Raw genomic sequence first — 27225 nt, forward strand, 5'->3', positions numbered from 1 at the left:
ACAGAACTAGAGCAGACTAGACCTCTGTTGTCTTAGTCTATGGAATAGCTCATTTCTTTTATCCAATGAATACTAAATCTAGCATCTATTAATGAAAGATACATTTTGTTCTCCAGCCTCTGCTGCATGGCCTGTTTGACCTGGCTTTAAAAGTTTCCATTTGCTTCTGTAGTTGAGCTGCAAGTTCACAGACCCCTTATGTGAGCACAATGCACTGGGGAAATGCTGGAGGGCAGTGCTGCACCCTCTACAATTTATTAAATTCTACTTACTGCTACAGCAGGCAAAAAGTCCTTGACTTCACCCAAGCTGGAGATTGTTTCTTAAAAGATGGAGGTCTTCTCAAAAAATCCTAAAGCTCTAGGGGCGTATGAGAGCTGGCAGGAAAGACCCTCTACTGACCTTTCTGATAGATCTCAGAAAATCAAACCCATCCATTTCAGAACGACATTCTGAGCAGCGTTTATTAACTGGCTAGATCGATGCACCAGTCAGGGTTTTGCTACAAAGCCTTGCCTGGCATTTTTTTTCATGACTAACCCATGATGAGAAAACAAAACATAAAAACATCTTAAGTGGATTCCACCAGTAGCAAGGAAAGCAAGCAGACTTCCTCCAGACAGACATAAACATCTGAGGCTAATACAGTACAGTAGGTTTTATTGAATCCCAGGGATCCACACACTGTCAAATTTTGTTCCTACTGTACATAAATAGCCAGATTTGGTCACTATAACAAGCAGAGCTGGCTTGAACCTCACATTCAGCACCTCCAGATGCATCTCTGAACACATAAACTGGCAGAGAACGCCAAGATCCATCATTCAGTCAGGCCACTGCTGACTTAGACATCATAAAAAAGAAAGCCAAGGATGGCTCTGAAGAAACTGAGTGTTAAAATACTGTGCTTCCTGTCTGCAGTTTAATTATTCATCTTTACAGCAGGTTCTCAGAAGCAAACCCCAACTGCAAAATCAAATTTTACAAAATAATCAAACGGCTCAGAGAATCCTCACTAAATGTTCGCACTGAGAACACTCCGTGGAGAACATCCCCCGGGGGTGGCAGGGGGGAGTCTACCCCAAAGCCCAGTTTGAAGAACAGCTGAGCCCAAGCTGTATCTTTCAGCTGGAGTTGCAGGTCTCATCAGCCCACCACATTCCCCTAATGATGCTACTAACTCTACTGACATTTGTCAAAACAGGTAAAACTTTTAAATCCAACTTTTCATGATTTTTTAAGGTTTATGGTCAGTAAGAAAATCATGCTAATAAGAGAGGAAACTAAACCCCAAAGGACGAATGCATCTGAGTCTCTCCAAGAGTAGCAAACAGCTCCCCCACCAGTCCTGTCCAGCCTAACCCTCTCTCCAATTCGCCCAAACCCAGCTGACAGCTCTTCTCTCTCCCCTTCCCAGCCCACCTGCTGTCAAGCCAAGTGCCCAGAACAGGGAAAAAAACATAAAATAACACAGGTCCATGATGACTGCCTTGTTGCCAGGGGACTGACTGAGCTGGGTGGGAATAAAGGAGTTGTGTTAAGACAAACACTCTCTATGGCCATAGAAGCAGAAGAAATAATCTTGGTAGCCTCCATACTTGTGGATGCAACAGCTACTCAGCAAGGAACAGGGTAAACTCAGGATTTCAGGGCTTAAGTTTTTCTAAGAAAGACCAGCAGAGGTGAAAAGGGAATACAGTGATTCAGGCCGTTTTGATTACTTAGTTGATTAGACTGCACATTGCATAACCACACGGGGCTTTTTTTATGATTGGTATTTAGACTAAATGTGTCTCTGAAGGATATTAATACTGGAATGAAACTTAGGCACTAAGTAGAATATGTAGCATAGGTGGGAAACATTAAGGCAATTAGAAACAGCTTTCAAAATTGCAGTATGCAGTACTTTAAAATGACCAAACTAGTAACATTTAAAGAGGAATTAATTAGGGTATGAAAGAGAAAAGGTTACGTTGCATCATTCCAGTCTAGTTCAGAACAAAAGTTACTGCCTGTAGAGAGTATCTTACACCACAGTAAATGACCTGCTCTGCAAATTCCAGCTTACCTTTCCTGCTGCTTCAAGAGGTCAGTGTTCCCAGATCACAAAAAGGAATGATGTTTCCTGATGGAATCCCCATAAAGAAAACAAAAGCCTTTGATAGAAGGTTTGGTAGATAAAACATTTTAAACACAGTGACTTTATTAGTTACAGTGAAAGTTCACATATGTAGAGAATATACCCTAAAAGTAACATATACACCCCTTCAAAACCAAATCCCTTCATAGATGCAGTTTTCACTTGATGAACTGGCTATACCCTGACCTTGAATAAGGCTCCCTGCTTCATTAATTCACAATCCTATTTCAATGCTAAGAGTTGTATCTTCAGTAAGCTCCAGTTTTATTTTCCCCTTATTTTGCTCCAACCTTACCTTATCTGAAACATGCTGGGCCATACCTTATATGAAAAGAACCATTCAGAACTAATTTGTATTTTAAGTCCCCAACCAAACACAGTAATACATTTGGCTACAAGTGCTGTGTCAGTTTATGACTGACAGGGTCAGCCTGAAAGGACAGTGCTTTGTGTTGGTGTAATCAAGGTTAAAAAGGTACAATAAAAAAAGTGTTTATGGGACAAAAGTTAATATGGAACTGCTGTACCTGCAGAGCTAGCACCAAATAGGATTTTTTGCATCACAACACCAAAAATTATTCTGAATTCAAAGACCTATAAAACACAACCAGCCCATGTGAAATTCTGCCATATTGGACACCTTGGTGACTCTGAAGAAAGCTACAGTTCGGACATTTCTGTCAAAGCAAGAGCCACACAGCTTCACACATGCAGACTGACTCTCATACACGTTTGGAGCCATCAAACACAAAACCTAACAGAGCTGCTAAGCGACTAACAGGCTCTAACACCACAAAGTCAGTGGGAAGTGGGCACCACCACCCTCGGTTTCCCATTGGAAAATGCCAGCTGCGGCCTAACCTCCAGCCAGCCCCTGACAACAGTGAATCACCATCTTGCTGCAATCCTAAGCCGTGGGAAAGATTTGTTTTTAAACAGGTTTGATGGGAGTTCTGGAATATGAACTATCATGAGTGCATGAATCAGTTCTCACACACCACCCGATTACTATTTCAGCAAAAAATTATGTTTAGAATTAGAAGTGTGACGGTTCCTGGCAAAAGAAAATTGGGTTTTCTTGACAGGAACTGCATTTTGGGGAACAGAGGGTTCTAGTATTACACAGCAGCACTGATCTATATAGTAGTGCCTGTAATATTCACAGGAGCCCAGGGACTGCTTGCAAGCCTGAAAGATATGTGAAGAAATTTCATCAGCTTCATCTCCAAAAAGAAGAGCACAAGAATCAGTTTTATTAAGTGTAAACAAATGAAATACTATGGGAAATACTGCAATATTCAACCACACATACACACACTCAAACTCTTGGTCTATACAAAGGAAGACGACACACATCAAAATGGGATCATATCCATGTGTTTTATTAAAAATGCAGTTGTACTTAATGTTGTATCAAACAGTTTATCATATGAAACCATATGATGGACCAGCACACGTTGCCAACACACAGGATCTTTATCAAACCAGATGCAATTCCAACAAGGGCACCTGCTGAGATGGGATCCGATACAGCTCAAATTCCGCGGTTCCTTTGTGAGGGGAAGGTGCTGCGCCCTGCCCAGCAGAGCTAGAACAGGGCTGCACCCTGAGCACCCCTCCGCAAGGAACAGCTTCTGGTTCAGATGAACAGCCTTGTTCCCGCCCCTCCTTCCTGCCATGCTGCCATCCTCACCCTCACCCCCAGAGCTCCTCTATTCCCTGTTCCTTCCTCTCTTCATTCCGGTTAGTGTCATCAGTCCCCCCACCCAGTCCTAAACTTTTCATGCCAGCAAGTCCTTAAGGCTCCACACCAGCTCCCCTAATGCATCAGCACAGGAGCAACTTGAGCTTATCTTAGCCCCAATAGCCACAAGCAAATCAAAACATCTTAGAGAAGTGAGCTGTGACCAGCTGCAATCACAAAGGAAGTGCCAGGAAATCCAGAAGAGCTGCTCTGCATTATAGCTCTGCTTCTCCCAGAAGTCCAATGCTTTGTGCTCAGCCCATCAGCAAGATGCAAAGTTGTCTTTAATTTTTGCCTGTTAGAAGAACTTTTGAAGATTGACTGACCTAGAGAAGTGTCTAGGCTGCTAAGATAGCACATTTCATCATCTACACTGTTTTAGTTGCTTTGACTCACCAGAGCATTACAAGTGAAGATGGGAATCACTGGAGTTGTTAAATACCTGAACTGCTGCCATCCTGAGGTGCATGCTACAGCAGCAGTCCTGACCTCACACTTCTGGAGAATTACAGCTGAATCCTGCTCTCAAGCATAGACTGGCAGCATCTGAGCAGCCATTGCTCAAATCATCTCATCAAGAATTTTTCTCCTCCTGCAGCTAATCTGGTGCCCTTATTAGAATAGGGCTAATTAAAATTAATTTTTTAGCAGGATTGTTGTAATTTTAGTAACAAGCATAAGCATGCACACCATCTCAGTTCAGAGATCATCAAATTCTCCCAAGAGCACACTGAGCCAAGCACCAGGCAAGGCTGTTTTATACTCCAAAACTGCAGGATGCTAGTGGGGGAGAGCTAAGTGCTCTACCCTGCATTACACAGGCAGTGCAGGAGAAATGCGAATGGAAACAGAAGTCCCATTTTTTACGCCCTGCGTTAACCTCTAAGTTACTTCAGGGTAAGCAGCCTTCAAATGCTCTTCTGATGAAGTACCTTAGGGCACAAGAAAGTAGCATGAGAATTCACATTTGCTCCTTTTACTGCAGACATTTATTTCATTCTGTTGTGCAATATTCAAACTCTCTGAAGCCTGATTGATTTTAATGACACCCAAAGGCTGACGTGAGTGTAACAATTGCATTTTTGACACAATACAGAACCCACAGTGTTATTTACCATAGTTTAAAGACTTTCCTTCTCCACTTCAGGACAAAAATTTATCCATACACTTTCATGGATCTATTAGGATACAGACTGCAAGCTATATTAGTTTTTATACTGTTTCTTTGGATAACAGACTGTATCAGCTGTAAAGGAGGAACACTAGATGGGTACTTCAAATATAATGCCTGAAAGACAGTAAAATAAAAAGAACTAATTGGTAAGAAAAAAAACCCCAAGAATATCCATGATTTTATTACAAAAACACCCAGCAACTGTATTTAACACAAAAACAGTAACTGAGAGTCTCTTTTTATTTTGCTTTCAGTGTACATGCTCATCATTATTCCATTTAATTTACAGAAGGGCTATGTAAAATGAAATTAAAATTAGAGAGGAATCAAAAGGAAGGTTGAGGCATAGAATTTTCTTAGCAAGCAATGATCACAGGAGACAGCACAGATTGAACAGGGATTCAACAGGAGTGACACCTAGGGATAAAGGTAAACAATAACTTTTTCCTTATCCATTAGATTCTCCATGGGGCTTTTTTGTTTTGTTTTAGCAAAACAGTTTAGAATATCACAGTATACAGGAAGACTAAATGGCAAAGAACATCTCACACACACACACATACCATATTTATCCCTGCTAATGGTCCAGGATCCAAAACTTCAGTTAACACTCGATTTCCTATCTCTCATTCATTGGTAAACTATACAGGATTACACTGTACATGGAGTTAAAATTACAAAAATGTCGTATTTACAAAATCTGTACACACATAGTAAAACTCACAAAATTGTCATCTATGTATCACAAGTTGCTACACCAAAATATTAAAAATGGGATAAAATTATACATTTCTCTTGTCCATTTTTAAAAAGGGTTCAATATCTCAAAGACAGACCACCTATTTCCCCCAAATAAGACTGGTAAGAGAACTAGAAACCTAAAGTATCCTCCTGGGATAAAATGTCGCGAGCAGCATCTCCCAACTAGAAAGAAGCCTATATCCTGTCTGCTGGGGTGGGGTGTGCAGTTAGCGTATATGTACAGAAATGGTGAAACTACAATAAGGATGTCTTTGGCTAAACCTTTGGCATAAATTAAAATCATACATCAAAAGTTACAGAAAAGATTTTCTTGGTGATGGCAGAGCTTGGGAATTTCTTTCTGACATACCATTATATACAGCTTTTCTTTCTCCAAGAAAACAGTAGGAATAAAGGATTTTGGAACAGAGGCAAATGAGGCAACAAATATTTGTTAAATTTTTCTATAGTATGAAAAATTGTATCAAACCTTTTCACTAAAACATAGTTCAATCATAGAAACAACCTCTTCCTTTTTTTTTTTTTTTTTTTTTTTTTTTTTTTTTTTCATATGAAAAAACAATTAGTAAACCAGCCATGGCAGAAAAAAAATGTTTCAGCATATCAAGTACATATTAGTGCAGGAAGGTGGATAAATTTGATCCACTGTATAAATAAGCTTTATGCGCAGCGTACATTAAATAACCATCACACCCCACTCACACCCAGTACACAGATGCTCCTCAGTGAAGATAAACATTTATCAAGTAATTAAAGTGTATGTAGTGCAAATGTTACAACCAAGTATTATGCACATGCTACTTGCTTGGTTTAAAGTTACACAAAGATGTGGTGCCTGAAATCATGGACATATATACATCCTTGTCACACTTGGTACAATGTCCTAAGCCACAGAAATACCGATGTGTTTATATCTATATATATACACACACACGTTTTCTTAAAATGTGACCACCACATCAATACAGTAACACAAACAGACTAAAATCAATACCTGCTTCCAGATGCTCCAAGGCTCAGAAAGTTTGTGCTTCTAACTCTTGCAGTCATTACGTGCCCCTTTTCCATTTCCCCCTTCTGCCAGCTGAGAAGGGGGGACAGTCTCTTCAGGTCTGTGCTGCATAGGATGAGGGCAACGGAGAGGAATAAACGACGGCACAGGCACCTAAGCTGCTTTCCTCCATCAACAGTTCCATGCCCCATGATGAAGGGTTGAGAGAATTTCCCCTCCACACCACTCCTGGGTGGAAAGGCTTATTGAAAAAAAAAAAAAAAATCATAACGTGCTTTCCATATTATAAGTGGCAGCAAATCAAGGCACGCTGTACTAATTTTGTAGCATTGAGATTAGTTGACTTTGCAGGGGATGCTCACTGGGGAAGGTCCGATGTTCTCAACTGGCTGCTGGGCCGCGTTGGGCCGTACAGAGTAACAGACGCTATGTGATTATTCTGCATCACCTGCAAAACGATGGCAGGGGAAAAAAGGGAATTAAAAGAATTGTACACCAGTCTGGAACTCAAAAGAGCAAAAATGGCAAATATGGAATTGATCCACCTAAAGAAAGAAATCCCAACAGCAAAAGAAAGCAACAAGCTCTTGGCTAGTTCCTAAAAATGGTCTCTAGGTTTCCATGACACATCTGAACACCAGCACATTCTACAAGTGCTCAGAGCCGAGCACATGCATGTCCTGCTAGTATGAGTGGTAAGTGACAAACGAAATTCCAGCTTTAACAGGCAAACATATAGCCTCAGAGAAGAGATTGGTAAGTTGCCTGTTTCTGCTAGGAAGCTCTAAAATTACAGCCACTCCCAAGCACTGGCTTTCATTGAAATGGGAAGTAAGAAGCCAGTCATAATAACAGCAAACTCCTCATCTTCTCTTGCTCAAACAAATATGGAAGTTTTTCTCCTAACCTCAAAGATCATTCGTTGCAGTCCAAAGCAAAAGGTTGACCCAAATGGGTTAGTGTTGTTTGGAGATGACGACCTGAAAGGGAGAGGGGGAGAGGGAAAAAGAAGAAAGGATGTGTAAGGGTCAGGAACTTCTTAGGCAAGAATAACCACTCAGTAATATAAGGCAACTTACAGCATCTTTATCATGGCTTTCATCAAAATAAAGTAAATCTACATTATGCAACACCACTGCTAGACTCCAAGTGAGCCAAAGGATACCTCTGCTTAATGGTACAGAACCATTATCAATACTCAGGGACAAAGTAATCAAAAAGTTACTTAATGATCTCTACAGGAAAACTCTCTTAACTTGAACAGGAAGAACCCTGAAAATAGACAGACACATAGGGAGAGAGAAGCACCATGTAATTTATTACAAATTATTTTTGTGCAAGGTCCTTTGCCACTCTTCAATATGCTTTATGGCTCAGCCTCTACCATAGGTATTTACTGTATGCTATTAACCCACTGGTTTTATCATGTTAAAAAAAATTACCGTGTAAGATGCTGAAATAGAATAATCCAAATTTTATTGAACAGCATTTTTCAAGATAAATATATCACTTGTCCTTCAGTTATTTCCGATATTTTTAGAACATATATATGACAATGGCAGATTCCTGCTGATTGCAGTGGATCTTAGTAATGCCCAAATGCAATGTTTTTTTGTAATAGCCAAAAATAACCCCTAGAAAATATTTTCCTTTTGGCTTTTCTCATAACTGGTCTGTTTCTCAGATTGTATGTCTGAGATTTTTGAGAGTAGCTCAATCAGAGTTTGCTTTACTGAGCACAACACAGATGAAAAATAGAAGACCTCTTTGTCATGACTGTTTCACCTCTGCTTTACATAATTTCTGCCCTAACGACCTCACTAGCATAAAACAGGAGTAAAAGGGAACAAAGGGCATAACAACTGGGGGGGGGTGTGTGGAGAAAAAGGAAAAAAAAGTTCGAAAACATATGAAAGACTGGTGAAAATGCCTTGTTTGGTATATCTGAAATTGCTGTAGTATTTTCACAATACCTATGACTTACACTTGTTCTAAGACAAACCATAGCTTCATATCATATCATATCATGATTAACTCTGCAAACAGATAATGACTATTTAAACCCAACACCCAGCTCAATCCATGTAGAAACACTGCAAATGTAAGGACTGTTCTATCTTCAGTCACCCCATAAGACCTATGTGTATGTTCATAAAAGCAAAGCTTCTTCAGACAGACTGCTATCATATATACTACACACTCTCCTATATGATGTCACATTGTTGAAATGCTTGTGACTAGTGTAAAAAATCTACACTATTTATTACACAGAGACTTCTTCATGTGCTGCTTAGCTCTTCCTCTGGATTTTACAGTTCGAGGAATTTTAGAAATGTTTTCATTCAGCAGGTCAGTGTATTTCCTCTGAAAGCAGCTATCTAGTCTTGTTAGTGGCTGGACAGCTTGAAACTTTAACAGCAAAGCAGCTCTGAAATAACTAGTGCAATAACTCTTCCGCTACCCAAACTCATACTGTTACCAGCTCAATCCCTGCCAAACAAGAGAGATTTTTACCTGTGAAGTACCACTGGTTTCTCTACAGGGTGCCCCAGAAGATCCTGAATACTGTCCCACTGTAAATACATCAAAGACTTTGTGTTAAAACGAGGCACAAGAAAACTTTTTATCTAAGAAGAGAGTCGGTGTACATGGTTTTTTTGGTGACATGTTCATTTGCCAAATAACATAAAGGCTGGATTTACAGAAGTGTTTTGTGACTGGAGCCATACTCAGTAATGGAAACTATCCATTACTAGGGGTAGAAAATCCTCTCAGGGTTTATTCTCATTTTCATCTCAAAATAGCTTTGAACTAGAATTATTAATACAAAAAAGTTCTATGAGTCTTAAGGGGAAAATGTAGCTGGAAGGGACACCTCAGAGAGCAACACAGCTGTGGGAAACTTCAACAAAATATCCTCTTACATATCTTTGGAGAGGGAAAAATAACCTCACTGCTACCTCTCCCAAAAGCCTTTCCTTGATTTAAGTGACAAGTATGAAAAAGAGGAAAGCTGTGCTATTTAATGATTGGCAATGTCCAGCAGTTTTCATCACTCTAAGCAGACTTAGGAAGAAGCTGCAGTTTCACACAGAAGACTTAAATAAGTAAAAGCACTGAAGGATATGAGTAATTCAGATTGAAAAGCATAGATGGCAGGTTGCTGACTCCAATTTTTTCCTCCCAGCATGGGATCCAAAATTCACCAAGGAAAGCCTTCATTTGGCACCCCAGGATCTAAGACAGCAGCACTGACCCTGGCTGAATGATAACCACAGACACTGCTGAACACAGTTTCTGAGTTTTTCTACTTAATGTAGCTCTCAAACATACAGCACCAACTGCCCAGTGGGAATTTCATTTAGGTGGTACAGTCTTCAAGAGTCTGCTGTCATTAGGTGGTGTCACACTGGCAGTGAGATTTTTGTAAGGCCTGGTACTGGCTGCCTGAGAAACATCCCGTTACTGGCACCCTTCAGAAGAAAGTGGAAGGGTACTGGATGCTCTTGGTTAAATACTACATGTCTTCAAGAACTACATTAAGTAGAAAAGCTCTGTCAAAATTTTGTTTAGAAATATCTCTTCCAACTAACATTCAGCCACCACTGTTATGGCTTTCCCATATCACTTATTTTAGTGTTCTATTTCTACCTGCAGCTATCTTCATAATGCAAAACACGCAATAATGCAATAATTTAGTTTGCTTGAAGCATGCTATTACAAATGCCTTCAATCCTTAACACAACAAAACGTTTAAACCACAAAACATACATTAACTTCTGGCCTTCAACTTCTCCATTTTAGAACAACATGATAAAACTGCTATTATTTCTTCAAAGCACATTACAACTTCAGCATAGATCATTCAGATGGTTTAAGGAGGAAAACATTCAGTTCTGCACAAACTTACCTTGCTATATGTCGTACATGTTTCTGTCTGTGAATCGGCACTATCTATGAAAGAAAAACAGAGAAGCCTTTATAGTTTATGCCTGAACAGTAATCCTTTACTTTGGGAGGTTAGTTCAGATAGCAGAAGACATACAAGCATTAGATCAGTTCTATACAAATTTACCAGCATTTCCTAGCAACCAGAGTTGTCAACAATGTTGATTAAATGTCAGTTACAGTGATTAAACAAACCTGCCTATTTACAGCAAGTCCCAAGTTCTAACACCACGTATGTTTAAGCTGTAGTCTTACACAGAAGAATGCCAGTGTAAAAGACTACATCTCTTAGCACTAAGGTAACGTGCCTACCACAGCCACTCACTGGGGTATGATGTGTGGCTCGTCAAGTCCAAACGCTCCACTGCACTTGGAAAGGAAGCTGGCTAAAACTGACAGCTTGAGCCTCAGGAGATGGCAGGCATCAGCTAAAATGCCACTCTTTCAAAAACAAAGATAGCAGAGGGCTTGGGAATTGCAGACTACCTATTAAATAATAATAAAGCTGCAGGTGAGGACAGCACTGCATTTATGCTTAGTCTTAAAATGGTCTTTAATTTGACTGAAATCTCCTCTGCATTTTTCCCCTGTTAAACACACATGCTTTCCTTATGTTGAAAGCATTCAGTGTCTGTGCAACTTGAACCAACTGTCAATTTATTGTTTGAAGTTGAACTACAGAAGGGAGTTAATACAGCTGCATCAGGCACTGTCACCAAATGGAAGACGGGCTCGTCATAAATTTTATAACATTTGTTTACAACTTGTTATATACCCTAAACATAAGCTAGAGACAAGAAAGATGAGTTAAAAAAACCAAACAAAAACACAGACACATTCAGAAGAGATTCATGGTACTACTTGAGGTGAATAAAAATGATCAGAAATAAATGCCTCTGAAGTACTACACAATAACCTAAGGGAAAATAATTTAAAAAGTAAGAACTTTCATGCTTACTGACTTGGCTGAAGTACATACAAATCAACTTTCATATAACCTTGTATATACAGACATTGTTTTTCCAGGTTTTTATTCCTCTACATGCTCAAACTGCTGTGACAACCACAGGAAAATTGCACTTTACATAGGCAGGTGCTCTCAGTGAAAACCAATCAGAATGAAGAAAGCATCCCTAGTCAAAACCTAACCAGCATCCAGTATTGCCTGGATAATCAAAACACACACTTTCCCAGTACACCTGTTAATTCTTACATTAAAGAAGTCTACCTCGATTACTATAATCTTCAGCCAAACAAGGTTCCCCATGCTTCATTTGTTGGGATTACTTACATGCACAGAGCTGGGCACATCTTAGTATCTTGCAGAATCAGCACTACAGATTTATTTTTTTTTTCCAAGTAGAGATTTTCAGGTGAACACAACAGACATACTTTGTCCATAGCACAGACAGGCAACATATTCCAGATGTTTATAATTCCCAGCTAAACTGGTTTATATTAAATATCATGAATAAGCCTTCAATAACAGGCTCAGCGTTAAGAAGTTCAACAGTGGACTGGACAGACCAGCTCAGACTAATGCTGCCTTAAAGGTTTTGAGCCTCCATGTAGAACGTAAGGGATTTCAACTGAGTGGCAGAATTACAGAAAATTAATGATGTTGCAGCTAAATATTCATATGATCCAAGTAAGCAATGTACTGTAAGTAAAATCAGAGAACTGCTAACTTGTTCTGAAGTATCTTTTTCACTTAAATAGAAACCTAACCCCAAAATTCCTCTGTCTCAATGACTTTCACTGTTAGCATCCTCTGATAATGAAGGATGCATTACAAATCAAAATCCATCACACCTCCCCTTTAAGCATTTTGTAGCACATGCCTCCTGAACAGGACAACAGACAAACTACTCACCTCGTTTAATGACTAGTGGAATCTTGAATTCACAGCGATGGTAACTAAAAAGTGCAAATCGTAAAGCTATTAGAAAACAAAAGCCAACATAAACTGCACAGCACAAATTCAGGGCTCTTAACCAGTTTAATGAAAAGTCACATGAATAATAAAATGAAAATGAGAGTCTCAATGCTAACAGATTAACAAAAGTTCTCATTTCTATTTTCTACATCAAAAAAGGCAGCAGCCTGGGAATGTTCTAACACAATTTTCTAGAGGACACAAAAAGTCCTTCAGCACAAATTACTCTGTTGTTATAGAGTGGATGGAGAAATATTCAGCTTAGAAACAGTACTAAAGATTTTTTCTGTCACTAACTGCTTTAATCAGACAATTGCTTATTCTTTAACTCATATTTCTCCTCTAAAGAGTTTACATTTTAAAAGTATTGAAAATATGTTCAGAAGCATGGGAGATTTTTTTTTTTTAAATCACTAACTGAAATAATGTCAGGAAAAAACAGCAGACTACCTACCAGTAAATGGACACTCTTGTTAATATGAAGTTTGTCTCCAGCAAGAAAGCTTGCATGTTATAGCTGGACCAAGAACTACCTTACATCACATACTGCTTTAAGACATCCTTGACAACAGTAGTTTAAAAGTAAGAAGAAAAAAGTAAGAAAGAAGTGTGCTAATCATCATGACTGAAACCTCTACAGGTTACCAGATACACCAAAGACACTTGGGAAAAAATACTGGAATTCTATAAAGGGAACATAAGATTTCCTTTTCATATGTTTTAAAATACTCTTTAGAGATCAGTTCTTTACACTCACATGTTAAAGTTGTAATGACCAGGATAATTTGTGTGCAGGACAAATTTCTTCACCTTGTGAGTGTTTGCATCAAAGAGAATATCCTGTTGAAGAAAACAGACAGACATGAAGCAATTTGGATAGAGGGAGGTGGCTTTCCCCAAACTAACCTGACATTAGTTACAGTAGTACCTGCATATAGTATAGGATCTATCTCATTGAAACTGAATGGAACTATGAAAAGTAGCATTTAAAAATGAGACTATTTGTAAATTCAAATAAATTTACATTTCCTCCAGCACTCAATCACAACTGCAGTTTGATTTGCTAATGTTGGCAAGTTTTCTAAGGAGGTCTTGTTTTTCTTGCATATTATTTACAGTAACGTAGACTGAAGCAAAATAGCTGCAAGGAGGGACATGAAGGTTGAATGACATCCCACAGCTTGGGAAGCTTTCTCAGTTAGTGGTATGGCACACCTCTGTTCTGCAGGACAGGAGTGTGGATTTCAGAAACAAGAACTCGTATATATATGCATCAGGCATGGCAGAGGGAGAAAGCCTAAGAGAATGCAAAAGTGCAAGGAGCCCTTCATCTGATGGTGGAGATCACAAAACATTACTGACTGAATCTGCAAGTGCTACAGTAAAGTCAGTGGGGGTTTTTTTCATATCCAGAGATTCCTAAGGCAGCAATCAAGAGTTCTGCAGTCCCTCATTTCCCACAGCCTTTATTTAGCCTTCTGAAAGGACTGCTGTGTAACTAAACCAAAACTTAACATCATTTTGTTTATGGAAGCTTTGCACTCACCACTCCAAGTGTAAAATAATTGAAGAAGTAGTCATTGCACTTTGATGGGACCTGCTTATGAGGTGAGGGTGAATGGATTTTCATCTGCAAGAAACACATTTTTCAGATGTACTTAATACTCCTCAAATATGAATGCCATTAACAACATCACTACGTTCAAACAAACTGCCATAATCTCATCTGAAGCCCTTGTTCAAACATATACTGTGCTTCATGACAGGACCATCAGCTGCTTGCAGTGGCAAAATGACACATCAGCTTTTTTCTTTTTGAGTTATCTGAAGTGAAAGGTTAACTCATATGTATACTGCTATGTAAATACATTAGGAAAGGATCAAAGTATATGCTGAAGTTACTTTACATAAAATACAGTTTTAAAAAATAGGCAAGACACACTTACTAAGGGTCATTTGGATTCAAAAGTGCCCCCGTTTTTATAGATTTTTAAAGCAGTTAATATGATGCAATTTTTTTTTTTTTTAAATTAAACAGATTTGCATTGATTTAGCTTAAAAAAGCTTTTTATAAAACAAATTATATAATGTTTCATCCTGGTCTATTATATGTCAAGTGAAGCACTCAGTTTGTGCTACATGGCAGTTTAACTTCACTGGCCTTGCAAAACACAGTCCTGTGATTAAACTGTGACAGCACTGAACAGAAGGAAAGTCCTGGGCCTGAATAAATTTCCTCACCTTATCTTCAGACTTGTAGAAGACTTTGTGCGGAGACCCCAAGGTGCTCAGCACATCCTGGCATGAATCACCAAAGTACACACAACGCTCAAATACCCGCATCTTGGCATCGGCTAAAACACCCGGGCCACAACCTGAGGAATGGAAAACAACTCAAAATTCATCCTTCCTGATCAGAGAATCCACCAGGAAATCAACACCAAAAGCTTAGCATTCCTCTATTTATCACAAACCAAACAGCTGCATTCTTTAGACAACAGTGCCAAACTAAATTTAACCATTTATTTTGCAACAGTTTAAACATTTCTTACCAAAGTGATGTACGTGCTGACGGTTGCATAGATCCACCCCATCCTAACCTCCAACTTCAGCAACACTGTGTTCGCTTCCTCGCCATTTATGTGAGCCTGACTTGTTTTCCTAATCCATCTCAATTTGATCAGCTGGTTATTAGCAGTAAGTACCAGGAATTATTTCTATCCCTAAAATTTCTATTTTAGCAGCTAAAGATGTATCTTCAGCCAAAAAAGTAGAGCTCAAAGTGAAGTTCCTCATCCATATTAACTGTAGCAGAAAAATATACATTCTTTACTCAAGATTCCCATAGCTTATTAAATCAATAGCAAGTATGTTCCTACGCAAACAATGTTAAAAATGGATCTTATTGGATAGCCATTACATAGATGAATTGCTGACATATGTTAAGAAATGGAAAGATCTTACAGTTTGCGACCCCATTTGCTTTCAGGAATACAGCATCTTACATTTACGAGAATGCACATACACATATGCAGCAGTTACTGCAAAATACAGGATGTACTCTAAATACACACTTAGCTTCTCTCACTATGCATTATTTATGTAGCTAGTCACCCAATAAATCAGAAAAATCTGATTGAGTCATCCTTGATTTCTTAAGCAAGCGTTACTTCAAATACACTTGCAGAGAAACTTGTGCTAGGTATATAGTATGTTCTACAAAGGAGTTTCTGCAAACTTTAGCAATACAAAACATGCAAATGTTCAGATTGTCTCTCCACAAGTTTTAGTCTGAACATTAGTGTTATATTTTATTTTATTCATTGACATTTCCTTTAAGCTGCATATGTATAGTTTTTAACTAAACTTGACACTCTTAGAAGTGTCCCATTTTTTACGATCATTTATATTACTATGACGTTACAGCTAACTTCTTCCCTAGTACATGATGATATATGTTCCCTGTCCTAGAAAGCTCTTATCTTCCTCTATAGAGAAACAAAGTAACTATAAAACATGTGCTCTATTTTTATTCATTTTTTTATTCCTCTTAAATTTTCTCTTTTTTAACTTTTGCATATTGTGAATGTATTCCAAGTATTTTCTCATTATACATACAGTTAGTAATCGGAACAGGTCAAAAGCCGAGCCTGCTAATGAAAATTGTTAAATACAACCCAGCATTTTTTAATTTTAAAATTGTTAAAAACACTGTCAAGTCTCAAGTTACGGTGACTGAACTCCTTTGCAGTCACTATATCTTTCCCTAATTTCTAAGCACACACAACAGGCAGTACTCATCACTTTCACTGCTGTCTCCTACAGCAAATGAAAACAGAATTGAATTTAAAGTGCAGCCTAAGGCTGCAGCATTGATGCAGTCTCTTGCTGGCATTTTTAACAGCCTTCTAGAATTAATCACAGAAACATCAACATCATACAGCTCACTGGAATCTCAGAAAAGCCACACGTACAGAAGGCTTCATGATTTCTCATGGGTTTTTTTTTCCAGTGATGTACTTGAATCTGTTTCATTCTACACATACATCTGGAGATAAATTCCACTTCTGCAAACACTCTCTAAGCACTTGGAAATATTAAGGACAGGGCTACAAGTCCTCTGCAGTTTCTCCAGGGCCAGATAAATGCAGCAGCAGGCACACTCACCTTCATGGGTTTTTTTTGTTTTGTTTTGTTTCCAATAGTTCAAAATAAGGGATATAGAACACTTTGAAACCACCTGTAAAAGCATCACAAATAACCTATGCTTAATTATATAGGTTTACCCCCTTTTCCTGAGGAAAGCAACCCAGTTCAGTGTTCTGAGTGTCGCAAATACCTGCAGTGAGTAGGCGAAGCCGTAAACCTGAGGGTCCAGTTCCGTCTCTCAGAACATCAACATTCTCGGCATACACATTACCAAGGAAACAGCTGAGAGGCATCAAGGGAGCCCTGAAACCAATCATACAAAAACATGCATAGGATTCACTTAATCTTCACATTTTCCATTAACAATCTGGTACTAGTTCACTGGAACAGAGCACATTAATTTTGTCAAAGCTGCACCTAACTCAGACTGAAGATTAAAAGTTATATTAAGCACAAGGATCAGTAAGTCCAGGGAAAAAGGAAGAAGAACAAGGCAGCACTCAAATGCAGGACCTTTACTACGAATTAAATAAACAGCACATTTCAAAGACTCCAGGAATTACAAAAAGTGTAACTAGCCTTTGGGTGCCTCCTATGAGAACATGTCATCTCAGACTCCTCTCAGGGAAAATGGAAGTTGGACAGTTTTTAAAGATACTACTCCTAGAACTAGGCATATCACCCAAAGGCAGCAGAAAAGCCTTCTCTGTGATGCTCTTGCTGCTCTGGGGAAGGTACTTCATAGCCCAGAACATGAAATCAGCTTGTGCAGCTACACCACAAACAATTGTGATGCTTTACTGGGAAGGGTCTCATTTTAATTCAATTACAATAATTTCAGTGCTTTCACTACAGCTCACCATGTCATAGACTGGCACAGACAACAACATTTTTCTGAAGTGCACTTATTCCTAATTAGGAGACAACAGACAAGCTTCCCTTCCTTCTGAGCAGTAATCCAAGGATGTGTTAATTTTCTCCTGGCATTAAAACACAACTATCTCAGCAAAAGCTAACACCTTATCAATTTGGGTTTTATAAGCAGAACAGAAGAATTTACAGAAGTCCCTTCAATTTTTCATTGAGTAAGTAATCCCAGGAACAATGTTCTAGGAAGAGTAAAGCATCAGATGACGTACAATAAATTACTGCTTAAAAGAAGACAGACTACAATACAGTAGAAAACATTAACCATACTAAAATATAACTATTCCATCAGTACTAAGGCATGAAGATTAGTTTCCTCAGAACAGTAAGTTTAGTCAGGTAACTGCAAATATATGGCAGATTATGTATATGGTTTAAGCCTGAAAATATATATTTTATTATTTTTGTATAGTAAGAGAGTTTAAGACCTGTGGTAGGACCCTGCCATGACATACATAGTACCAATACACTAGATTGCCTACACCAAGTTTGATTTGTCTTGGGAGAGATCATTAGTATGCAAACAAAATTTAGAGTAAGAGTAGCCTAACTCCATCTGTTATAGATTCACATTTCCTCCTTTACTTAACGAATTCATTTTCAGGTCAGTTAAATTAGTTTATTACAGCTAAGCCAAGCTGATTTTACAACAACATAAATCAAAACAACATTTGATTATAAGGTCTGAGGACAACGTCTATGGAAATCTGAAAGAGGTCGGTACCTAAAGGCATTCTGCACACTACCAAATTCATAAAAGACCCAAACTGAACTAAAAAAAGTATATGATTAGATTTAGCATTCGCAAAGCCCTAAGTAAATGAGGAAAAAAGAGTATTTTCTGAATGATCAAACCAGCACAACTGGCTGTACATACTTGGTATCTTGCAGACTGTTTCCGTTGTAGATGTACATACGTTTCACAGTCGCACCATGTGGAATTTGCAGAGAGGCTAGACCATGGGCAAAGTTAGGCTGTGGGTATATAAAATCATTCTTGTTATATGACACAGTAGACATTTCAGGTCAAAGTTATAAGTTACATTAGAAATACAGTATATGCTTACTAATTCGGGTGATTAGTAATTAGAATTAATACTAATTCACTTGCCAGTGACAAGGGGGAAAAACAAGAACAAAAACCCCTTCCAGATGGTGTTTCTTCTCATTACACCACCCTGGATGCCCAAGCCAAGGGGTGTACACTCACTATGTTTATCCACCACAAGATGGCCCCAGTCTAACAATTAGCTATGGTGCGTTCTGGGAATTCACCTTTCCGTGGTTTGATCACTGGCAGCTAGCAATATGAAAGTGTTTGTACTGATACACTGTATTTAAGTTCTAAGAAGTAGGTTATTTTAAAGGTAGAACTTCTTTTTTCTCTCCCACTGCCATAATTACAGCCTTCTAAAGGCATTTTACAAACCAGTGAAAATGTTATCTGATGAACTGAGACATTCATTAAATAGATTTTTCCACTCTCCTTAACACCATATTCTTATATATATTGTTTTGATAAGGATTTTGAGTGTTCTCATCAAATAGAAAGTGTGCTAAGGTCAGACTCATTCTTCTAGTGCAGTAAGAGAGCCTATTTCTTTCAACTCTGAAGATGACAGGACCTTCTTCAAAACTGTCAACATACTTTGCTGGCACTGGACAGAAAAGAAACTAAGTTTGTCACAAGCTGTCAACAAAACCAAGATGCACAATATGGAAACTATTATCCTGATCTACTTCAGTAGGACATCACATCAGGTAAACACAAAAAGTTATTCTTAGGGGGAAAAAACCCAAAATCAAGCCCCAGACCAATGACTTTCAATGCTGTAGGCATTTAGAAGGGAACCTCCATTGCTTAGCAAATCTAGAGATACCCTGGTTTTAATGCTCTTTCTGAATTTGCCCAGAACATGAACACCTCAAAACACAGATTTCTAAAGCAGTCAGACTCCGGATTTCTTTTTAACATACTTATGTTTTAGCAGCAAAGAAATCTTCTCTAGAGCCACAGAAGTGCCTAGGCCATATATGCCTCATTTCTTAACAGAAACAGCATGAGTAGGTTTTTATGTTTTTTTCACCTGTAGTTTGTTACCAGCTGTACAAAAACCTCAGAGTTTTCTTCAGTTTTTAGTTTCCATTAGCAGAGATTATACTGCTTTGCTAACTAGTTTAGCAGTCCTGAAGGATCCTCTCTGAACTTGAAAGATTGTGACATCTTTGAATTACACTTCACTCTTTCCTAAATGTTCCTCCCTGAAAGGCTCCACAAATAGACATCTTCCCTGTGGACTGTTTCATACTACTCTGTTTCCTAAACTATCCTATTTCTACCTATTTATACTCCTGGAAAGAATTTCACCTTTTACTCTGTGCAAACAACATTTTACTATTTACATTTAAACAACTGGATGAAAGACTTTGAGAATGCAAAATTATTTTCCGCACTGTTCTGGCACCTATGAAGAACTGTATCATTCCCAAGAACTACACTATGTCCCTCTCAAAACATATTGGCAACTAGCATTCTGTAACTATCCCCAAGTATTTTCTTAGTTGACTGAACCACATACCAAAATGAGACGCACAGATGCAATAGCTAAAATGGATTTTAACAGCTTTATTTTAACATCTTTTAGTTTTAGGTATTCCTCCAAGGAGCAGTGTTGATCCTGCAAGGATAGTCCTGCGAGGACCTGATGATCCTTATGGGTCCCCTTCCAACTCAAGATATTCTATGATTCTATGATCTTTTCAAATCTTTGGTATAACAAGTGGCTGACTTAGCTGCTCAACCATTTCATTCATAAATGCCGTGGGAACTCTTGCATGAAAAGCAACTACTCTCTGCTGGGACATTCTTGCTGTTTGGCTTACTAGGTTTCTATTTATCTTCCAATATTTCTGAAACCCGACTGACCTTCACTACTGCTAAACAGTAACTTCCCCTGGTTACCCCCTGGTCCCTCACATGTCAAAACACAGCTATTAAAGTATGAGGCCGTGACATAAAACCACGTGCCATCACGTTGGTTTTCTTCCACTTAGTTTTGGCTCTTCAGAAGCTCCTTTTTATTTTAATATCATACAACAAGCATTCTTTTTAACCGATAATACTACATAATACAACTGACAGTGTTCCCATCCTCACACAAAACAAGTTCTACATATATTTTTGTTAGTAGAGGTGGAAATCATGGAAGACCTGATCATTTTCCACTACAGCGATTTCCAAACATTTCAGAGAATGCAGGAATATGTTCAATTATTTAGTAACTGATCTGAACATTTGGTGAATATGCAAACAGGCATTACAAATAAAGCTCATTTGGCTTTGTAAAAGCATTCATACTGAAGGACACTTAAGATGAAAGTGTATTTTATGAACTCTAGCCTAGTTTATTTGCGTAATCACTTTGATGAGATTCAAAAATATCTGATAAAAGAACAGCCTTCCAGTAGATTGCTTAATATTTACGTATTTGCATAGACAGCACTCGTATTTTTAGAAGACTCCTTTCAACAACAGAATTGCTAGTCTCAGTTCATGATGCAAGCAAAACCTCTAAGCATATGCCTTCTGCTAAAAGGAAAAATTTGACTTCAGAATGATTACATAGCACGAGTAAGAGCACAACTGAGGAGTTAAATGACTTCCAAATTACTGGTTCCTTTGACTTGCAGGCGATATATGCTGTAGGTGATATTTTGCAAGTACCATAGAGGCAAAAAAACTACCCATTAACTAAGAATGATTGCTGACCTCGTACTTCGGAGTTTCAGTCCAGGAGTCTAACTGAAAAGAAAATGACAGTCCTCTGAAATTGAGGTGAAAGAGTTGCTCAGCTGAATTATACACTAAAAGGGAAAAGAAAGTAAAAACAGAGTTACCAAAGTAAACTAAGAATTCTCCAGTTCAGATCTAACAGCACTTTCATCCCCTCAATGAATTTCCTACATCTCAAGATGCAGGAGAAACAGAATTACACAGGACAGTATCAATTTTCCTTTAAATTTGTTGCAGTAGAAACATAGCAATAAGAGAAACCTTAGCTTCATTAAAGTAAGAGCTGCCTATACAAGCCTGTAGGCACTAACCTATCCCTAATGATAAAATTATAAAATTTGACACAATCAATTATACCCTAATATCCCTAAAGTAGTTTCAACAGCTACTGTTAGTACAAAACAATTCTGTTCATTGTTATGTGAAACACTTGTACAATATTAACCAGAAAGCCTTTCAGACAGATGTGCCCAGAATGCTGCTAAATTCTGTATTTCACACCACTGGGAAGCATGTTCCCCAGTGGGCGCTCACAGGTACCTCCCTACCACTTCCACCTCTTTTCCCAAGAGGAGCTCCTGCCTGCAGGCCCCAGTTCAGCTGCCTGTGCTCCCAAGGAATACAGCACGAGAAGGAATCGCTTCAGACAGGCAGGTCCTATGCCATTTACGACAATAATTAAAAATAGTATCACCAGAAACACCAGCCAATTGGTCAGCTTTTATGAAGAGCAGTAATAAATTAGAACACGTACTGACTTCCCACTGTCATCACGTCACGAGATGTCCTGATTTATTGCAATAAATTGCACAACATCAACTATAAACAGCAATAAGTCATCTCAGTACTTACTCAAAGACGACATACTGTTTTGTGAGACTGTGGAAAGCTTAAAAACAATCCCAGGAGACTGGGAGCTTGGGCACAGCTTTGGAATTGAAGCTACCAAACTTCAACCTGTGCCTGGTAGCCACTGGGGGAAAACACGGTGTTGTAACACACAGAAGCTGGTTCATTTGCAAAACAGTTTGAAAACAACAGAGGCAAAAAAATTAAAGAAACACTTCAACAATAGAAGCTGCTTTCTTCCACTTTACCGAAAGAAATTGGTTCAATATTCCCCTTTTTTCTTGCAATTAGATGACATAGCATAGAGTGAAAATGCATATAAATATATATTCCACCCCCCCAAGTGCCTTTCAAATGTTCAACTCTAAAGACACGTCCCAAGATATCTGGACAATGCCAGACCGCCCATGATAGAAAAATAATAGTTGAGCAATAAGCATTAAGCTTTCAAAAGTCATCATTTGCCTTTTCTGCAGAATGTGCTGGTTAAAAGCATTTTCTCTGCTTATCACTCAAAGGAAAACGTGTGGAGAGAGGGAAATGTTTTGATCTGCAGGAATATTACACAAATCTCTCATGTGACAAATTATGATGCATCTTTTCCAAAGCCCACAGCCAGCTGGAGAAGTGTTTTTCCCCTAGTCATGCCAAGTGTGATATCTGATTATATAAATCGCATCAGTTCCCATCCCCTGCAATGTTTGTTGATGTTTAGGCTTAAAGGGCAATGAATGTTTTTACCCTTACGAAGTTCTCTCAAGGCTCCCTCAAGACCATATGTCACAACCACGTGACTGAAGAAGGTAAGCCTTTTTTTAATTATTATTTCTTAAAACTTATATATGACACAGGTACCCTGCAGAATAACTCCAATCAAAATTGCTGATAGAAGCAGAAAGACTGCTTCTTTGCTACTGTGCTCTGGCTGAAGGAAGGGAAAAGCATCTGCCTTCTGGGAAAGCAGAAGTGTGACCAACTGGGAAACGTTTCTGTAGAGCAGGATGGGACAAAGCCACCAACACCAGCAAGCCTGCAGAACAGACACAGTCCTGACAAAAAGCAAAAGCAGATCCAAAAGTAAAGTCTTACTGGTATCAAGCACAAGACTGTTCTGGCACCTCAGAGCCTGGGCAACCTCTTAAGTATCTGAGGTTTACAGAGCTAGAAGACAGGAACCCCCCCATCCTTGCAAGGCCACTGTTGTAGGAGGGAAGGACAGGGTTTTTTCTTCAACCTTATGACTTCAATTCAATCCCACAGACCTTATCCACACTGAATGGCACTTCGGCAAACAGCCAGATCCACGAGGACTTGGAACAGGATGTGATTTCAACAGAACCACTGGCAAGAGCAAGCACTTCCCAGCAGGAGGTCAGATCAGAGAATCATGGAAATGTGGGATAAAAACTTGGCTTTGACGATGTTATTGACCTCCAAAGTGGTCACATTTCAATCAGCCCCATACTACAATGTTTCAAACTAACATTAGCCACAAAGTAATGAAGCTGGTTGCAATTTGCCTGATGACTTCTTTTTTAAAACCACTGATTTGGTAAAACCAAAACTGCTCACTGAAGGCTGGTTTCAACACAAAACCGTTGTTAACCTTTTGAAATATGTTTTGAAACTATCACTGTATCCTGTTGCAGGAGGGTTGTGCTGCAACCACCTTGGTTTTAAGCGAACGACATTTTGTTTGAAATTCTAGTGGAGGTTAACAACAAAATACTTTTAAACTTAAAGGGCTTGCATTGGAGTTCTGGGAGAGTATTGGTATAGAGAAGAAAAGGGATGGTTATGTCATACTTTCACTCATGAAACGTAGCACTTGATACTTCGGTCACATTAAGAGGAAAGTTTCTGTTCCCATCTTTCTCTCCACACCCCAGCTCAAATTTTTGTGGGACATAACACCATTATCATCCCTCCCACATACTGAAAACTGTTTTTTTTTTTTCTTTTTCTTTTCTGTTTCAGAAAAAGGTAAAAAATAGTTATCAAAAGCTTGCATTGCATGGTACAGTTCAAACTGTTTATGACAAGCAGCTTAATATAGAGTGTTTACTAAGTTGTTAATGGAAGATCCTGAATTTCCAGTGAGGAAACTGGCAAATGCACTAGTGAAATGATAACAGAAGTCAACATTTTAATAAACACATTTTCATATCTACATGTCACTGGATGAAAAGATGTTATGAAAAACTATCACCAGATGAAGCAACTGCAAGTTTTCTTAATTGAAAATGGCAGGCACACAAGATCTGGCAAATTCAGCATGAGGACATCTGGTGCCAAACTATATTTAAGTCCTCACATACAATTTTATGCAGTAATAAAACATGCTATTTTTATCAGAAGCAATGCTTACAGCTGGGTATATATTTTTATGGTTCATATTATCACAATTTTGCAAGCACTTCACCTCTAAATATTTGCAAATAAACATTGACACAGAACAAATAAAAATTTTACACTTTCAAGGATATGAAACCACGTTCACCCTTGCTAAATTCTACTTGGTCTCTTCTACATACTACTTCCATAATAGATCTAACTATAGATCTCAAAGTTTCTGCCTAAGAGGAAAAGTTAAGATCATGACCTAAGCAAAGTTTAAAAAGGCCAATTCTGGTCCTTGGAGTATTATGTCTAGAAATCCTCCAAGCTTCAATTTATCTCAATCTGATATTCATCTACTACAGCAGGCTTTTATGCAATGATATTACTTTAGCCACATGACCCTCCACAGTTAATAAATCCTGTTCTGTAATGTGCAAGAGATGGTTTGCAGGGAACAGGGACAAAGAGTGGATATGCAATCGCCATCAATTACAAAGAACACTAGCCTATTTGGGATCAGCCTGACTATTGCAAATGGACTGGGTTAAGCTAAAAATAGAAAGTGATGCTCTAAAAAGGGTATTCTTTTTATCTTCCCCAGTGCTCCCAGTAACATGGAGGCACAGGGAAATGCAAGCCAGTTATTCACAGGCTCAGACTTGATCCTGCCCTAGCAGGGGTATAACCAGGTTCTTTGAGCATGGAGCCTGAGCAAACAGTCCTGGTTGACCCTACACTGAGATCAGCTCTGTATGTTCATGGTATACTTAATCCCTAAGGACACTAGAAAGCTGACCATGCATAAGAACGTGTAAAAACAACAGCATCAACAATAAAGCAGCTCACAATTTTCTGGTACTGGCAGTTCAAGACAGATCTTTGATGATATCTGAACACACCATTCTGTGCCAGTGACTCTCCACCTCACTATTTCACTTGAACAAAGTCACAACTGAACATACACTACATTTTATATATCCCAGCTATAAGAATACAACCGTTCTGGAACATAGCTTCACATAATTTGACAACAGAAGTGTCTACACATTTCTCTAGGCAGACACACATGAAAGACTTCCTAGAAAGAAGTCCCTCAACCAAGGTGTGCTTCTCAGAAATACTTCGGCTTACCTCCTGGATGCGTTGCTCCAAACGACTGATCAATTTGTTCTATGGTTGGAGCAATTGCCTGAGAGTTAAAATGGACACCACTGAAAAAGAAAACAAAATGAATCTGCCTTAAGAATACTGAACAAATGCTACCAATGTTTACTAATGGCCAATACGACATTTAAACCGGAAGAAGCCTCCAAGACTAAAGAAAAGAGTAACCCGGTAGTTTAAGTGCTATCTTCAGGAAAGGATAATTACCTATGTGTTTTTTTGAAAGTTATTTTTTTTTTTAACAAGAATGATTGAAAAAAGAAATGAATACAGGATTTAAAAAGGAGAGAAACCAGTCACTGATCAAGATGAAATCATGGGAGGTCTTAAATCACTTACCAATATTTTAACTTCACCTTAGTCAAGTCATAAACTTCAATCACCTGAAACACAGGAAACAGAAACATTACCACACATCACACATTTGCGAATCATTACAGAAGCAAATTCTTGCCAAAAGGCAAGACTAGCATTGCTCACTCCCCTCCTTAACTGAACTCTGCTAAGATAAAGCACATCGGCAGACAAAACTGAAAACTGACTCAGCAACTGCACATCTTAAACAAGTACTGAAGAACAGCTAGGGGTTCCGACACTGCCTCCAGATCCTGGGTAAATCAGCACTGACCAGCAGGAAGTAATCTTTTCACTAATACATCAGCATCTTCATTTCTGCAAAGATTACTCTTAAGCAAGTTCAAAGGAAGTAATAGCAAAAGTTGCTAATGAGGGAATCCTCTAAGGAATGTCAAACAGTAGGCCATTCCTTGGGTTGCTCTTACTACCCCAAAGAATGTCTGTGCAAGGTAGTAAGTCCTAGCACTGAATGCACTGTTCCAGTTTTCCAACTCCTTCTAAAGCAAAAGATGAACACAGCAAGACTAAGTGGTAAGTATTTTATGTCAATACTACATAAGGACATGCAGCAATCTCTCCAAGCATTACACAAGGTAATCTGAAGAGCATCCCACAAAGAATCAGAGTAAGCCATAACACCTACTTTTGATATTTATTAAATGCTTTAGACCTTACTGAATATTCCAAGGAGTCCCCCTCTCTGCAGGTATTAGCTATGGATCCTTTGTTCTGCACATGTTATTGCAAACATGCATCTGAGATTGATTTCATATGGGTTTTATGTGACTGTTACTGGATCTTGAGGCTAGACTGGGCTTTAAGCAGATCATTTTTCACAAGTAACCATGGTCAAACTCAAGCTTCTTCTACCCTACATATGTGTTCCTGTGTCAGCAGGAAAAGGAAAATATGTAGAGCACACCATAACTA

General features: G+C 38.6%; 1 protein-coding gene across 2 annotated transcripts in view; it reads right to left on the reverse strand.

Moving 5' to 3' along the window:
- Nucleotides 1–1057: 1057 nt before the first annotated feature.
- C11H16orf70 (chromosome 11 C16orf70 homolog) overlaps nucleotides 1058–27225 on the reverse strand; it is a 39800-nt gene continuing 13632 nt past the window's right edge. Inside the window, exons 4-17 of one of the 2 annotated variants that reach the window (XR_003399236.1) lie at nucleotides 26278–26321; nucleotides 25906–25985; nucleotides 21562–21656; nucleotides 18670–18767; nucleotides 17056–17168; nucleotides 14958–15091; nucleotides 14263–14346; nucleotides 13474–13556; nucleotides 12654–12697; nucleotides 10743–10786; nucleotides 9347–9405; nucleotides 7740–7812; nucleotides 6815–7280; nucleotides 1058–5475 (exon numbers count right to left, since the gene is read on the reverse strand). Coding sequence is in view for 1 of the 2 variants with exons in the window: in XM_026856872.1 (XP_026712673.1) it covers nucleotides 7191–7280; nucleotides 7740–7812; nucleotides 9347–9405; nucleotides 10743–10786; nucleotides 12654–12697; nucleotides 13474–13556; nucleotides 14263–14346; nucleotides 14958–15091; nucleotides 17056–17168; nucleotides 18670–18767; nucleotides 21562–21656; nucleotides 25906–25985; nucleotides 26278–26321 (1041 nt within the window). In the remaining variant the exon portion in view is untranslated. Of the gene's footprint in view, nucleotides 7281–7739; nucleotides 7813–9346; nucleotides 9406–10742; nucleotides 10787–12653; nucleotides 12698–13473; nucleotides 13557–14262; nucleotides 14347–14957; nucleotides 15092–17055; nucleotides 17169–18669; nucleotides 18768–21561; nucleotides 21657–25905; nucleotides 25986–26277; nucleotides 26322–27225 lie in introns of both variants that reach the window. The other variant, XM_026856872.1, reaches the window with a different exon arrangement.

The sequence above is a fragment of the Athene cunicularia genome (assembly GCF_003259725.1).
Source record: "Athene cunicularia isolate RWA chromosome 11 unlocalized genomic scaffold, athCun1 chr11_part1, whole genome shotgun sequence".
Lineage (NCBI taxonomy): Eukaryota > Metazoa > Chordata > Aves > Strigiformes > Strigidae > Athene > Athene cunicularia.